Genomic DNA, 15834 nt, shown 5'->3' on the forward strand with positions numbered 1-15834 from the left:
TTGCCACTTTAAATCTAGTGGCTAAAGCTAGGTACACACTATACAATTATCTGCCAGATTATCTGCCAGATTTAGCTGGTTGGAATGAAAATCTGGTAATGGATTAAAGCAAATGACAATCAACCATTTGCTCCCAAACACTGCAAAATGGACATAAACAGTCGTTCATCCAAGTTGGTTAACATTGTGTTAACTAATTTGTATGAACGTCAGGTTTTGTTAGTTTTCCAGTGTTTGGGAGCAAATGGTTGATTGTCATTTGCTCTTATCCATTGCCAGATTTTCATTCCAATCAGCCAGATCTGGCAGACTATCTTCCAAATAAGTGTATACGGTGTACCTAGTTTAAGTTGACGAAATCACGTCAGGACTGGAAAATGTAAACCTATTACATAAGAGCCTCACTGTCCGTAGCCTCTACCCATGAACATTATTTAGAATAAGACTACTTATTAATTACTCAAAAACCACTAATCATTTTGGGCAGTTCAGACCTCAAGAAAGTGTAACAATTGCATACAGTATTTGTTGGTACATAAAAATAACTCTTGGATTTATTAAAAGTGCATTTGTGTAGTTTATTTAAAAAAAGAAAAAAACAAACAGATTGTCCAAGCAAAATTCACAGCCAAGACATAGCTACCCACAGTATAACTCGGGTAACGCCCTTATTCCCAGTAATGCTGCTTTCAGATCGCAAATGCCGGATCCCACCCGGTAAGAGAAACGTGTCCTTACCGGGTGGGATCCGGCATTTGCGCTCCTTTGCTGGCTTTCCGACCCGGCAATATACCGGGTCGGTTGCCATAGCAGCGGGGGGCGCAGCAGCAGCAGGGGTGGAGGCGGAGCTGGGAGATAAGCTCATCTCCTGCGCCGCCTCTCCCTATGCTGTGAATGGGAGCCATGTCGCACCGGAACGGCTCTCATTCACACTGCAACTGACCCGGTATTCAACCCGGCAATAACCCTTCTTTTTTTACCGGGTTGAATTACCGGGTCAGGCGACCCGCTAATTCAGCAAAGGAGCTTTCACATCGCACACTGACCCGTTTCGACACGGCAATATGCCGCGTCGATACCGGGTTATTTGTGCGATGTGAAAGGGGTATAAGAGAACCTTCGTTCAGTTACAACATCCCAAAGAACCAAAGCTCACTGACACACAGCTGACTACCATGTAAGGATAGAGAGGGGCGATGGGAAGATACAGGTACACCACCGTGCAAATGCGCAGCACAATAAATAAATAGCTCGTCGTAAATAATGCTGTGTTAATATGTAGCAGACTTCACGGTGATTTTCTAAGTGGCTCGGCCACAACAAAATACCAAAGAGACGACATGACTGCCAAACCAACTACAAGCAGAACTGTAAATATACATAATTTATAATTCAGTTATATAACCTTCTTTTTATATGATTTACTGTGGTTCTTCTGATCTTTATTAAAAATTACCCAGGACCATAGTACCCTGATCAACACATCGTACTACCAAATACAGGATCACATCACCAACTGCCTTGCGTACCATCTGTAGATAGTAGATGTAGCTACAAGAGCATTTAGAAGTCTCACTGACAAGGTTATTACCATCAGTCGAACATTGCAAGTATCTGATAACATGGAACTCCAATGGTAACCATTCTTTCTTTATAAATACTTTTATTTCTTTTACACTTATGAGGCAATACAATAGGTTTTTTTTAGGTGCCTGCCACTAGATGGTGCCCAACGGCAGCAATTCAGTTCTTTCGTTCGGGCACAAACGCTGCTGGTGCTGACTTTTCTGCTCGTACGGGGGCGATTCAAATGTTTTTTTGGGGGGCCACAAGTAATTGGCGACCATCAGAGCAATTCAATTGTTTATTTACAGTTTCTTATATAGCGCAGCCTATTCCGTTGCGCTTTACAATTGTTGCTCTAATCGGGCACCCATTACTTTTTTTAAGCCTCCAATAGCACCAGCTTTATCCACGCAGAGTGGCTAAATCCAACTAAAATAGTGGCCGCAATGACGGGACAAATTTTCACCACCTAACGAGAATGCTAGCAGAAATGTCAGTGCTGCTGGAGATTACGCCCAACCAGCAGGACAATTAAAATGCTGCCATCAAGTGGCCGATGCCTAAAAAAAAAAAAAAAAAGGAATCGCCCTCACAGCCTCCTGAGGTGCAGAGCAGAAATGTGCCCAAACGGGACTTTTTGTGTTGAAGCCACTATTTTAGTCGGGTTTAGCAGCTTTGTGCAGCTACACCCGGTGTTTTTGGGCACTTGATTAGTAATGGCCGCCCGATCAGCACAACATTTGAATTGCTCTGATAGGCGCACATTGCTTTGGATGTCCAAAAATAAACATTTGAATTGCCCCTAGCAAGCCACCCAGGAAAGTCAAACCCTTCCCAAGCCTGAAAGTCTAGAGTTTATATAGTAAGTGTAATGGTGATAGGTACTCTCACGTGTTTCCATTAGGAAGACCGTCACAAGAGTTTTGATGAAACCTGTTCACATAAGCTGTGATCTAGGTTTTACAGTGTGTGCTCCATAATTAACACGAGGCCTTTTGTGAATTTAATTACCATTATACTGCTACTTAGACAGTGCATGACTTGAAAACAATGCTATACCTACACACTAGGCACGTTTCAATGGATGTCCAAACCACATTTAATAAATACACAGACCTGCCTATCTTTAGAGGAATCACATAATCAAGTTACAAAAATGCCGTCACCGTGTACATACAGGCGCCCAAAGGTTCATAATTGATAGTACAATAGGGAAAGCAGGTATTCTTATTGGGCAGCAATGATTTCTAACAGCCACAACTGTGTTTCCAATACCACCAAGGTATACGATGCTGGCTGATCCTGTCACAGACCATATGCTGTTTTGCTTGGTTTCATTTACTTTCTGAAAAACAGCCACTGTGCTTAAGGGAGAAAAGAGGAATGTCTGGTACTAGAGGTCCATGATTGTCACTTTAGTGTTAAACATATTTATTGGATTCCAAAAACAATGTCAGGATGACACCCTGGGGCCTTCCTAAATAAATACGGAAAATAAGTGTTTGTGCACCACACGTGTAAATAACCAACAGTTAATGCGATTATGCAAGATAGTTACGGCTTTACATGCACATTGCTATCAGAGTCAAAGTTTGGTTTTAAGAACCAGGAGTTCAAAGGTTAATATATGCGTGCTTTATACTTTAAAATACAATTCAATATATAACATTTCCACAGGTAATTGAGTTTATTTTTCACTTCTAAAGAACTCAATTTTGTATGGTAAAGGGCGACGACCGTACTCAGTCAATCACAGCAATAAGAAGTATTAAAGTTGTAACCAAACAACAGAACACACATAGGTGTATCCTTGCATTAAGGTGTCAACGTTTTACTGGAGATTAAACGCTTACAAGTCTTGACATTGACATGGTGCTAGAGATGAGCGGATTCGGTTTTACTCGGTTTTACTCGGTTCTCAAAACCGAATCTTATTGGCTATCCAAATCATCTCTACATGGTGCATATATTGTTAGACACAGACAAGTGGAAACAAAATACATTAAGTAGTATTGCACTGTATAATGAACAGCCATCATTCCACCTAAACAGAGCATGTCCCACAAAGAAAAGTATTAATGAATTACAAGGTAATATTTCATAGGAACACCATCACACATTGTACACTGACGGCTTACAGTTTCCTGCTTGAAGTAGCGATTACTGTACATGTATGTAGTAACTCAATCAAAGAGCATTTATTAATACATCAGAGCGTAATAAATGAGTATTTTATACAGACTTACATGAAGTATACAATCTCAGCCTTTGGCGGCTGGAAGCTGTTATGATAATCTCCAAGTGGGTGGTACTATGCAATATATGCTGAGAGCTAGGAAAACATTGCAATTATGAGAGTGCTTTCACGTTGTCCTTTTTAACGTTGAATATTTAAACAATTATGGGAGTCGGAAGTATGGTAAATCTGCTGTACTATGTGCCAGAGGTTATTGATTAAACCCACTGACTAGGGATGTGGGCCATACGTTCATGAAAACCTGGCTGGCGCCCATTAAACAACTTAATTCCCCCCCTACACATCTAAACCTGGTGCTTTGGGCGCAACATATGCAATAAGTAATGGGAGCCCAGTAACTCGCGCCCGCCAGCATAAACAATCACACCTCGCCTTGTCACATTAGACAGGAGATCGGGGCAAATAAAACAAGTGAATCTCGCCTTCAGAGTAATCAAAGCCATTCTGGTATTGGAAGAAAGGCGACATCATAGTTCACGCTCTTCGATAAAACCACGTTTATAGGAGTCGTTTATTTTTTTGAAAAACATTTTTATCGACAGGAGAAATTGTAAGTGTACAATAAGTTCACACAATGTCACGTAGTACAAGAAATACAAAAAGTAGTATCGCAGTACATAATATTAATACAGTACAGCTTATAGATGTAGAAAATCCTAACCTAATCCTACTGGTGGCCAGTATCCAGCACCATCACATTATACCATGTGGTGAGCTGGAAGCTCTGACATAAAAGTGTTTTGGTCACTGGGGCTAGTGTTTTAATATAAGGCAACCATATATCAAAGAAGACAGCCGTCTTTCGTTCCTTTTGTAAGGAAACATCAGACCAATCAACAGTGAAGAGGTGGAACACTCTGGGGTATAGAAGAGTTATAGAAACCAGATCAGGGGATATCCATTGGGATAATATCGTCTTTTTCGCGGTTGCGGACAATCTATTTAGCAATTTCAGGTTACCACTGGACAATCCAGTTCTAGATTCGATGGAGGTTATCACCCAGATGGCCCATCCATCACTGATAGTGAAAGTCAGGTGTAAATCGTGAGTAATATACCCTTTATGGGCGGTCCACAAATATTAGACTAGGGGACAGGACCAAAGACAATGCGTTATATCGGCGTCATGGGATCCACACTTAAAACAAGTAGATGTGTCAGCCTTTCCTATTAAAAATGTAAGTTTGGGAGTAAAATACGCCCCGTGTAGGATTTTTTGATTCATCTCTACGTAGGACATAGAGACAAGTTGTTTACTCAAAACCTGGTAGGCAGAGAGCAGGGATTTCATGGTAATATCAGGGAAATCCCGTGTCCATTTCAACAAACCTGTCGACCCTTCATCAAGCTTCAGTAGCGGATGGGTTCGGTCATAAATTTGTGATGTCATCAGTGGGTATCCCACATTATGCCGGAAGGCACTGTCAAGATCAGTGAAAATACCTCTGTCTTCCAATTTGGGTAGTACATAACTACAAGCCTGTAGGAAGGGAAACAGAGGTATTGAGAGGACAGGGAATTTCTCCTGGAGTTGCGGGCATGTTAAAAGAGTAAATGATTCAGGTTGTAAAAATTGGAATATATAACAAAGGGGGTAATTCTGAGTTGTTAGCAATTGGGCTAAACCATGTGCACTGCAGGGGGGGGGGGGCAGATATAACATGTGCAGAGAGAGTTAGATTTGGGTGGGTTATTTTGTTTCTGTACAGGGTAAATACTGGCTGCTTTATTTTTACACTGCAATTTAGATTTCACTTTGAACACACCCCACCCAAATCTAATGGGCCCTACACATTAGGTGATGTGCCGCCGAGGTGCCCGGCGGCCGATACGGCCGACCCGGCGGCGGGGTGGCAGTGACGGGGGGAGTGAAGTTTCTTCACTCCCCCCGTCTCCCGGCTCCATAGACGTGCAGGCAAATATGGACGATCTCGTCCATATTGGCCTGCATGCACAGCCGACATGTCACCTGCGATGAACGAGCGCGGGGCCGCGCATCGTTCATCGCTGGTGACTCCACACTGCACGATATGAACGTTATCTCGTTCATTAATGAACGAGATCATCATATCGTGCAGTGATATCGGCATGTGTGTAGGGCTTATAACTCTCTCTGCACATGTTATATCTGCCCCTCCTGCAGTGCACACGGTTTTGCCCAATTGCTAACAAATTTGCTGCTGCGATCAACTCAGAATTAGGCCCAAAGACCGTGGGCATGCCATTCCCTAAATATGATTGATGTAAGTTGTGGGTGGAAATTGGGGTTTCCCCATAGGGGTAGAAATATAGCGTGATAGCGTAATAACTTTAAGCGGGGGCATAATGTACGCCAGGCAACACAGGCAGAATATAATAAACAGTTGTCTTTGAATATTGGTGGGATGGTCTGAGGTGGGGTCTGTAATAAGGACACCAAATTCCAACCAGGGGTAAAAGATTGGTCCAAGTGGCTATTCAAATACGTTTGAGTGTCACTAATCCAATCAGAGGCCACTCTATAGTTAGCCGCCATGGCAAAGGACCGCAAACAAGGTAAGTTAAGGCCTCCCATTTCACGTTTCTGTTGCAATTTAAAGAGAGATCCTGGGATGTTTGCCTTATTTAGAATTGACAACATATGTTTAGAGGGGTAAACAGGGAGCATTTGAAGAACATACAAAAACCGGCCAATATAGGGGGAGGTGAGCCCATTTTGAGAAGTCTAGAAGGGTTCTTTGCAGGAGTGGGGTGTAATTACAATCATGTAATAACGATGGGTTTTGAAGTATCTTTACGCCTAGGTAAGTGAAACTGTCACCTTTTGCCAGTGGAAAAAATGTCTTACAGGTACTGTGTGCGCGCGCCCCCCAAAAAATGGGTGTTTCCAAATGCCACATAGGGCGTGACCAATGAAAGTGGGGGCGTGGTACACATATGGGGGGGGGGGCAGATACACATATGACCCCAGTAGTGCCAGATACACGTTGCCCACAGTGCCAGATATACATTGCCCCACAGTGCCAGATACACAAATGCCCCCAGTGATAGATACACATTGACCCACAGTGCCAGATACAGATATGCCCCCAGTGCCAGATACAGATATGCCCCCAGTGCCAGATACAGATATGCCCCCAGTGCCAGATACACATGTCCCCCAGTGCCAGATACACATGTCCCCCAGTGCCAGATACAGATATGCCCCCACTTGCAGATATGCCCCCAGTGCCAGATACACATGTCCCCCAGTGCCATATATGCCCCCAGTGCCAGATGCAGAAATGCCCCCACAGTGCCAGATATGCCCCCAGTGCCAGATACAGATATGCCACCAGTGCCAGATACAGATATGCCACCAGCGCCAGATACACATGTCCCCGCAGAGCCAGATATGCCCCCAGTGCCAGGTACACGTCCTCACAGTGCCCCCCTCCCATTTCCCCTGCTGCTGCTGTCCTGTGTCCGGGTAGTAGAGCGCAGCATGCGTCTCTCCTGCCCCTCAGCCTCCGACGGCAGTGCGGGTGTCTACCGTCAATTTGGCACGATCCGTGAGCCAATCAAAGCTCGTGGTCCGGCAGCCAATCAGGAGCCTTGGCTTCCGGTCCGCGAGCTCAGATTGGCTCACGGGCCGGCGCCGAATTGAACATAGACACTGAGGGGCAGGAGAGGCGCACGCTGCGCTCTCATCCCCTCACAGCAGCAGCAGCAGCGGAGGGAGGGAGGGAGCGGCGGCCCGGCGGCGTTGGGTACGGCGTACCCACGGCTAAATTCTTGAGGGTATGCTGTACCCGACCACTTGCACCGCTGCCTTTCGCCCATTGAAAGGAGAAGGAGTCCCGACACCCCCTTTCCCCTCGGGGAAGAAGGCCAGTGCTTCTGTTTTAAGGTAGTTAATTTTAAACCCCGAAACCTAGGAGTCGTTTATTAAAGTCTCATGATGGCGATATGAACAATTAATCAGAGGGACGTTTGTAGACTCCTTCAGCACCCAACTGGTTCTGGAGTTTATTAGAGGAGAGATAATTCTTTTACAAATTGTGCGCACATTTTATGTAGATTGTGAGGTCAACAAATTATCTGACGGGAGATACAACAGCGTGTAGTGCCTATTGTTTTACATCATCCACAGCTGTCAGTTAATTGTTTTGTCTTTGAGGAGGAATTCTGGAGTTTTATGAAGACGTAAAAGTCAGATAAGCCTCTGTAGTATGCATGAATTTGCACGCACATACATATACCTAGTGACTGACTGTAAATTTAGTGTCAGTACGGAAAATGAAACTGAATGACATTTGATATTACAATTGTAGCAGTAGGAGAAGTGATGGTATGCCGCAGTGTAGCATTCCACTTCAACCACTGCAGTATATTATTCATAAATACATAGCAGAGCAGCCTACCCCAGGTAAGTAGGGAGCAAAGTGACAAGATTACTGAGATCCTAGCCTATCAGTGACACTGAAGTGCAGCAACAAGTACAAGGGCGGTCTCCAGTTCCATCCACGCAGAGGTTTAAAGTAAAAATGACAGTGGCTTTATAAATGCTGGGATGGGGGGTGTTACGGATGGAAGGTGGAGCACTCCAGCCCACTGTGGAACCTTGTTATGCGACTAGAATTTATGCCCTCCTGCAACTTTTAGTATATGCTTAGTGTTATATGTCTAGCTTACTTCTCTCTCTCAGTTATCGGGGGAAGTGCAATGCAGACTACAGTATGGGGTGACTAAAACAAACACGATCTGTTCCCATCCCTGGTAAAATTCTCTTTCAAGCATTAAAGCAGACACACTAGTGAAAGCATTATTACTCACACCAGTGGTTAAGGGGCCTAACAGTTTATTACAGCAAAACAGATTGTTTTTCTGCACAGTGGGGGGATCTGATAAAGAGGTAATAGGTTGAGCATCTGTATGTAGACCAATTATTATATTACTCATAATGATTTTACATGGAGAGACTGGCAAACGTATCGGCTGCTCACGGATAGCTCCCTCATCTCGTCTGTGGAAGCCATTCAGCTCTAGAGAAAGATGCTATTTCATGCTTGCAGTTTTATGCTGCATCCTCCTGGGAGAGCCGCTTATTCTGTTATTACAGCCCAGCTAATGAATCAGCACTGGGGACGGCTCTCGCCTCCATCATTCAGCTCAGCCTGACCAAGGTCTCACCAGAGCCCTGTGTATGCTGTACTGTGCACAGATGAACCCGCTCGTTGCTGTATGCGTTATTGATATCACAGAACATACTGTCAGACAAGTAAATGTGTGCATCATGAGAAAGGTCATAAGTGTGGTTAATGCCGACACTCATTTATCTGCTATAATCCTTGGGTAATGTCAAACATAATAAATAAAATATATTTTCGGGATAAATCTCAATTTAGTGGATTTGTTGTATTGAAGGTGGTTTAGGAGAAGATTGCCCTTACAGTATGTCCCCATGGTCTGATTTCTATTTTTTGGATTTTATAGACAACCCAAGTTAGGGGCCGAGTTTGCAAAAATTATGATTTTTAGCACATTTGCATACTCAGATCCTACCAGATTCCTCCCAATGGGAGGAATTCAATTGTGGGCGAAGGGGGACAGTTGCCGTTGCCATGGCATTTAAATGCTAGCAACAGCAGACTAACTCGTACCCTTCGCCCGGACGATTCGCTCAAAAGTGCTCGCTACCTTCTGGTACTCTATCACAGGCAATTGAATTCCGCCCATTGTCTCAGATATCCTACCCCTAATTCTCATATTTTTCTATAAAAAGAAACAAAACATTCAGTTAAATATAAATGACAGTAATTATCCTAGCGAGCCTATATAACTTATTTCTTTATTAACAGATATTTATGTATGTAGCACACACATATTCTGCAGTGCTTTAGCCTACAGGGTACATTTCAATCATTCACATCAGTCCCAGCCCCAATGGAGCTTATAATCTATGCCCCCTATCACATGGACGCACACACACACAAACTGTGGTTCATTTTTTTGTACTCAGAAGCCAATTAACCTACCTGTACGTTTTTGGATTGTGGGAGGAAACCAAGCAAACACAAGGAAAACATACAAACTCCACACACATGGGACTTTGGTTGGAAATTAACTCACGACCACAGTGCTGTGATGCTAACCACTACGCCAACCATGCTGACATCTAAATGTATATTGCTGGGGCATCACCATACTTCATATTTCCACTGAAATTTGGCTGCATTATTGGTGCTCATCCTCAATGCAGACATTGCAATCCTGTACCCTGATCCCCAAACAACCGAATCTATGCAAAATTTGGTCCTGCACAGAAAACCGGCTCCTCATGCGTATACATTCACATTGAAAGACTTAAAAGTAAATAGGAGAGATGTACTAAGGCTTGAAGAGTGATAAAGTGGAGAGATAAAGTGCAAACCAATCAGCTCCTATCTGTCATGTTACAGGTTGTGTTTCAGAAATGTCAGTTAGGAGCTGATTGGTTGGTTGTTTATCCATCTCCACTTAATTACTCTCCAATGCTTAGTACAACTGCCCCATAAAGAGAAACAACGTTCGGTGGGTAGGACCACTGGACTGCTTTCGGAATGGACTTTGTGGCAATCACAGTGATGTCCAGAGGCATATCGGTCTCAGTAGCTAAATCAATGCAGAGTGTTGTCATAATTCTGCAATATTCTCTTTGGAGCCTAAAAACTAATAAACAGGTCAAACTCCTTAAATTCAGATTTTAAAAAGGTCCAGTATTTTTTAATTTTATTTTTATTCCTGAATTGTAAGAAAAGCAAAAAGTGCCCCGAGTCAAAATAGATTGGATTAAAACATGTAAAATGTCTGAACCAAATTTTAATGTTATTCTGAATGAGCTGAACTGCAATTCTCTGTACCGTGTGTATTGTAATCAAGCAAAAGACTTACAATGTTATAATGTGTGAAGAGATTGTTCATTCCTAATTTGATGGGGTTTTTTTCTATTTTACATAACGAATGCAAACAATCTGATCATGTTTACTTTTAGCGGCTGGTGGGTTTGTTTGTTTATTGTTAGGTATTAATTAGGGAAGGTTTACATTTAAATTGCTGAAAATTTACAAGTGAATCAATGGCACCTCACACCTTGAGCTACAAGCAAACAACAATTGGGCATTGCCACAACAAGTACACAATAACAACACACAGGTTTTATTACCTTATCTCTACTCATGAGAACTCTGTAAATAACTACTCACACCACAGGTGCCAGCTCTGTGGGCGTCTGACCTACCCTAATATCTGTGTCACTCTCCGCAGAGACGCACAGCATTTGTCAGTCATAAGGGAAGCACCAAGATCATGTTAAAAAGCCGACTCCCAAGATTCACATGAAGCCTCTTCTCCTCTATTATCAGCAACAATTGTAGTTCTAATCACTGACTGCATAGTTCTATCTGGCATAACTATCCATGGCCATAAATTATATCGCTATCAGGAGCTGCCAGGCAGATGTACCAGCTGGTACTGAACCAACGCTATTCCTGACCCATGCATCAAAGAAAGAATAATAAACACAACCATTAGTAAAGTAAATCTCCCACCAAACCAGCTACTGGCTAGAATTTATATTAGAATAAATGGCAAGAGTTCACGGTTTACATTTTCTATTGTGCTGGACAGATAATATGTTTGATACCGTGTTTAGAGGAGAATGTATAGCATGTAATGTACTATTAACCAAAATCATTTAAAGTTCTGCAACCACTACTTCTTTAAAAAAAAAGAAAAGAAAACACACACACACACGTGGAGTGTCCAAAATCACACATTTTTGGGTTCCCTACTGAGACAATGACACATATATTTAGATATTATATATCTATATAATATATCTACATATACACATATTATATAAGTTCTCAGTAGGAGACTATATATATATATATATATATATATATATATATACACATACACACATTATATATATATATATATATATATATATATATATATATATATATATATATATATATATATATATATTATATACACACACACACACACACACACACACACACACTTATCGCAGCGTGCTCTGTATAAATCATTAAATGTCTTTTTTGTAGAGGTCACTTTGTCCCACAGTAATGGAAGTTTCCACCCCAGGCAATACCTATAGACAGAAGTAGTTTAGGGTAATGAGTAAAAATGAAGATGATGTAAGTGAAGCAGTCAGACAACGAATTCATTGACCAGCTTTATCCAACCACTTGGAATAAACAAACAGAAATTTCCCAGCAAGTTTAAAGCCAGGAGCAGGCAAGGAAGGAAGGGTCATTTTCTGGTGACCTCTAAAGGGGCCACATGAATACCTTATCCCCTCATCCCAACCCCCCAAAACGTTGAAGATGACAGGTCAAATGCAACAGAAACACAAAACAGAATTCTTCCAGCACAAGGAATGTGCACATTGTGCATTCCAGCAAACAATATGTATGAGACAGCCATGGTCATATTTGTATTGTCTCACCTCAATAGACAATGCATGTATCACAATTGTTCTCATAGGTGCTTGTTGAAAAAATAACCTTGTCATTAACAAAACCATAATAATTACAAAATCAGGACTGTTTAATAATCTCATTCTGGCACTTACAAAGAAAAAAATGTGTTAATTGTTTTACAAAGAAAAAGGTGTTAATTGTTTTGTGCTGATGGAGTCCAAGTCAGACAACCTTTAATCCTCTAGTTGTTGCAGAACTACACATCCTCTAGCTGACCATGATCTGCTGAGGATTGTAGTTCCACAACAGCTACCTCACCATAGGTTGCCCAAGCATGATGCAAAATGAGTAAGTCAGGTACAGTAAATAAGATAGCTGTGCTATATTAAGAGATCATAGTTGGACCTCACCAACCTGACCATGGGAACCTATTGCTCTCACCCACCTTCTCATCTTCATTAAGGTCTCCTTCTTATCAAGCACCCCTGGCACACAGTTAGTAAGCTCTGTCCAGTCTGCATGAAGTCCACAGCTCCAACCAGTGGAGAAACGGGAAAATAACCAAGTCTCCTTCCTGTTAGGTCTGTAGCAGGTACACTTCTTCTGGCCAGGTCTGCAGTCACAGGGCACCTCCAGCCTCACGTTCTGCACCAAGTGCCTCCCAAAAGTGGTCCCCCCGGTCTTCTGGATGTGCAGGAAGACAATAACATCGTCCCCTTTCATATCAAAGGTCAGAGATCGGTCCAGGTCCCTCACTGGGAAAAAGTACTTCTTGACATAGTGAGGGTCTGGGGTTGGGAAAAGGTCCAGGTCCTCTTGGTAGTACCTGCTTGGAGATCCCAAATTCATCCCTGGTCCCACATACTGGTACAGGATCAGCATGAAGAACACCGAGCCAGCCAAGATCAGCAAAAATTTGCTGGTCCTCTCAACCATGGTCCTTCCGACACTCTTCCGATGTCACCATCTCCCAGGGTTTCCAGGCAACGGTCTTCCCTGGCTGGTGGGTTCTTCAGGAAGATATAACGTATCCCCCAGAGGCTCAACGTTCTAGAATGCTGAGATCAGGGTAACCTGTGTGATCTTCACCCACGTTCCAAAGTGCCCAATGTAGCAGGCGGTAGCGTAGCTGGAAACCAATCAGGTCTTTATAAAGGAGCTCCCAGGTGACCCCAGTCCTCCTCACCACCACCCGCCCATCCCCGGTGGTGTCCTCCAGTAGATCTACGGAGATCTGGGGCTCCCGGCTGCTTTCCAGCCTCCTTCCTGTCCGTACACCACCATGATCACAGCCCAGCATGCACAGCGCCTGCTCCTACTATACACCTCATTTGCATACACTCTCAGGCTTTCAATGATCACTGTGGTTGCCGTCAGCCGCCCGCACTATTTTTTCCTCCGCTGTTTATTTTTAACCCTGTAACGCCAGCTCTACTTAGAGTTCATAGGCGCTTTTGTTCGAATGACAGATATCTTTCAATACACTGATGACAGTGATCTTTTATTTTATGCAATAGAAAAAAATATTATTAAAAAAAAGTAGCAACAAAAATACTTTTCTTTTTTTTCATATGTAATGTATTAGTTATCCAGACAGACAAAAACTTCTGGAATTCGAACTATTTTTTAATCAGTTTTCAGGCATTTTACCTGGTGAAAAAAACAGTAAAGAATACATAACTACAGTATATATAAATGCATACCAAGGACTGTAGGGAGACTGTATTATAAGGGGTGCTGCCACAATATTTGACAGGTACAAAAGGTTGACAGGTTCCAAAGGTTAACATGACAATGGTCGCACAAAAATGGCCGCCACAAGTTTTTTGGGGGAATTTTTTCAACTTCTGCTTCTATTCAACAACCCGGGCATGTTGGAGGGGCCAGTCAGAAGCCTGGGTCAGAGATCTCCTTCACCTATAACATTTCTCCTCTCTGCCCACTACCGCTGCATCATGTCTGTACAGGATCACAGCAGACCCGAAACATCAGACACTGAGAGATAGTAGACTGCTGCTGAGCAGAAGCAGTTTCCTCGCTCTCTTACTGCCCAATGTTCTGCTGCAGATGCGTTGCTATACAGATGCAGCCAGCTGTAAATAGTGAACAGAGAGGTGAAGTGTTACAGATGGGCCCATGGACCACCCTGCCTCCTGGAGCCAGACCTATGCCAACAGGGTTGGTTCTATATTGGAGTGGGAGAAGGGACCTTCTGACGTACCTAGGGGAGGAGACCCGTCACCAGGGGGAGGAGCTGCGGCCGAACAAGGTACCCGAAAAGTACCCTCGCGGGCTCGCTTAGCTCGCAACGCTTCGGGCACGGCGGCTCGCTCCGCTTCGCTCCGCTTCGCTCGCCACCTAATTACTAAAGGTAATAGTTGGTGGTGTGGATACTAGACCAACTGTACCGCTGGTGTAGCTCCTCCCCCTTGTGTCGTGGCTCCTCCCCCTGACGGAAAAGGTCCCTTAGGCCTCTACCGAGTGCCCTTGAGTCTAATTAAGTCAGGAGAGGGAAGATTTTCCACCATCGCTGAACTTCATAATCGTATGTGCAGTACCCGTGCACCAGTGATATTATGGAGTTACATTTGTTGATAAAGGTCTCATCTCTGTTTGACATCTCGGACACTGTAGAAAATAACAAAACACTAAATCACAACAGTGAAGTTACGGGATGTAGTTGTAGTTATGTGAACGGCGGTCAGGAGACGGCCGGGTACGATACCAACCCCTATATCCCGTCCGCTCCAAATCCCCACTAACAGGGACTATTCCCACGACACCCATAGAGAGCTCGCCACCGAGGCGGCAAGTGGCTTTGCTGCGCTCAGCATATATATATATTTGGCAGGATACATACAAAATGTGCAAGTACTCGATCCATTGTTGTAACAAAAATATATAAACATACAGAAAAACAATAAAATCACAATACAGGTCATAAGGGAGAATGAGGCAGTCTAATTTTCAATCCAAGATGGCCAATGTGAAACTGCTTTATTCGGATGCAGTCATTTTCCATCGGCCATCTTGGATTTGAAAAGAAGCTGCCTCTTTCCTGGAAGCTGACAACAGCAGAGGAGATGCATTAGATAGGGTTAGAAGTTGCCTAAGGGGTATGTGAGCACACTGAAGATTAAGGGGATGAGGGTGGCCGAGGTGCCCACACTGTGGTGAACAGGTCAGACTGTTATATAGGTAATAGGTAATAGGTCATCTTTTCATGCATTTGACATGTACTGGGTTGAAAGCTGGTTCCCTCTGTTTCCGCTGGGAAAACTGCAATACGGTTTTAATATATGAGAGACATGAGAGACAAGGTTCATTGAGTGTTTCTTCAGGTTTTGAGATGGGCTGAGGGAGCTTTTTAAAATTTTCGTAAATGATGTACATCAACAAAGGTCATCAAATATGCATAAATAGTGCGCTTTGGCAGGTCCCTCATCATCCAAACCCCAGCTGAGTCATTGCCACGGCATCCATTGCCTACACGCTGCACTTAAGTGGAATTGGTGCAGATGTAGGTGGTGACTTGTAGACTTGGGTTGACTCTATGGCAGT

At 43.3% G+C, this 15834-nt stretch overlaps 1 protein-coding gene across 2 annotated transcripts in view; it reads right to left on the bottom strand.

Annotated features, from left to right (window-relative positions):
• HS6ST1 (heparan sulfate 6-O-sulfotransferase 1) overlaps positions 1 to 13588 on the bottom strand; it is a 159948-nt gene extending 146360 nt beyond the window's left edge. Inside the window, exon 1 of one of the 2 annotated variants that reach the window (XM_063915524.1) lies at positions 12719 to 13588. In XM_063915524.1, coding sequence (XP_063771594.1) covers positions 12719 to 13209 — 491 coding nt within the window. In that variant the 5' untranslated portion in view covers positions 13210 to 13588. The remainder of the gene's footprint in view (positions 1 to 12718) is intronic. The other variant, XM_063915525.1, reaches the window with a different exon arrangement.
• Between the last annotated feature and the right edge of the window lie 2246 nt (positions 13589 to 15834).

The sequence above is a fragment of the Pseudophryne corroboree genome, chromosome 4, assembly GCF_028390025.1.
Source record: "Pseudophryne corroboree isolate aPseCor3 chromosome 4, aPseCor3.hap2, whole genome shotgun sequence".
NCBI classification, from domain to species: Eukaryota; Metazoa; Chordata; class Amphibia; order Anura; family Myobatrachidae; genus Pseudophryne; species Pseudophryne corroboree.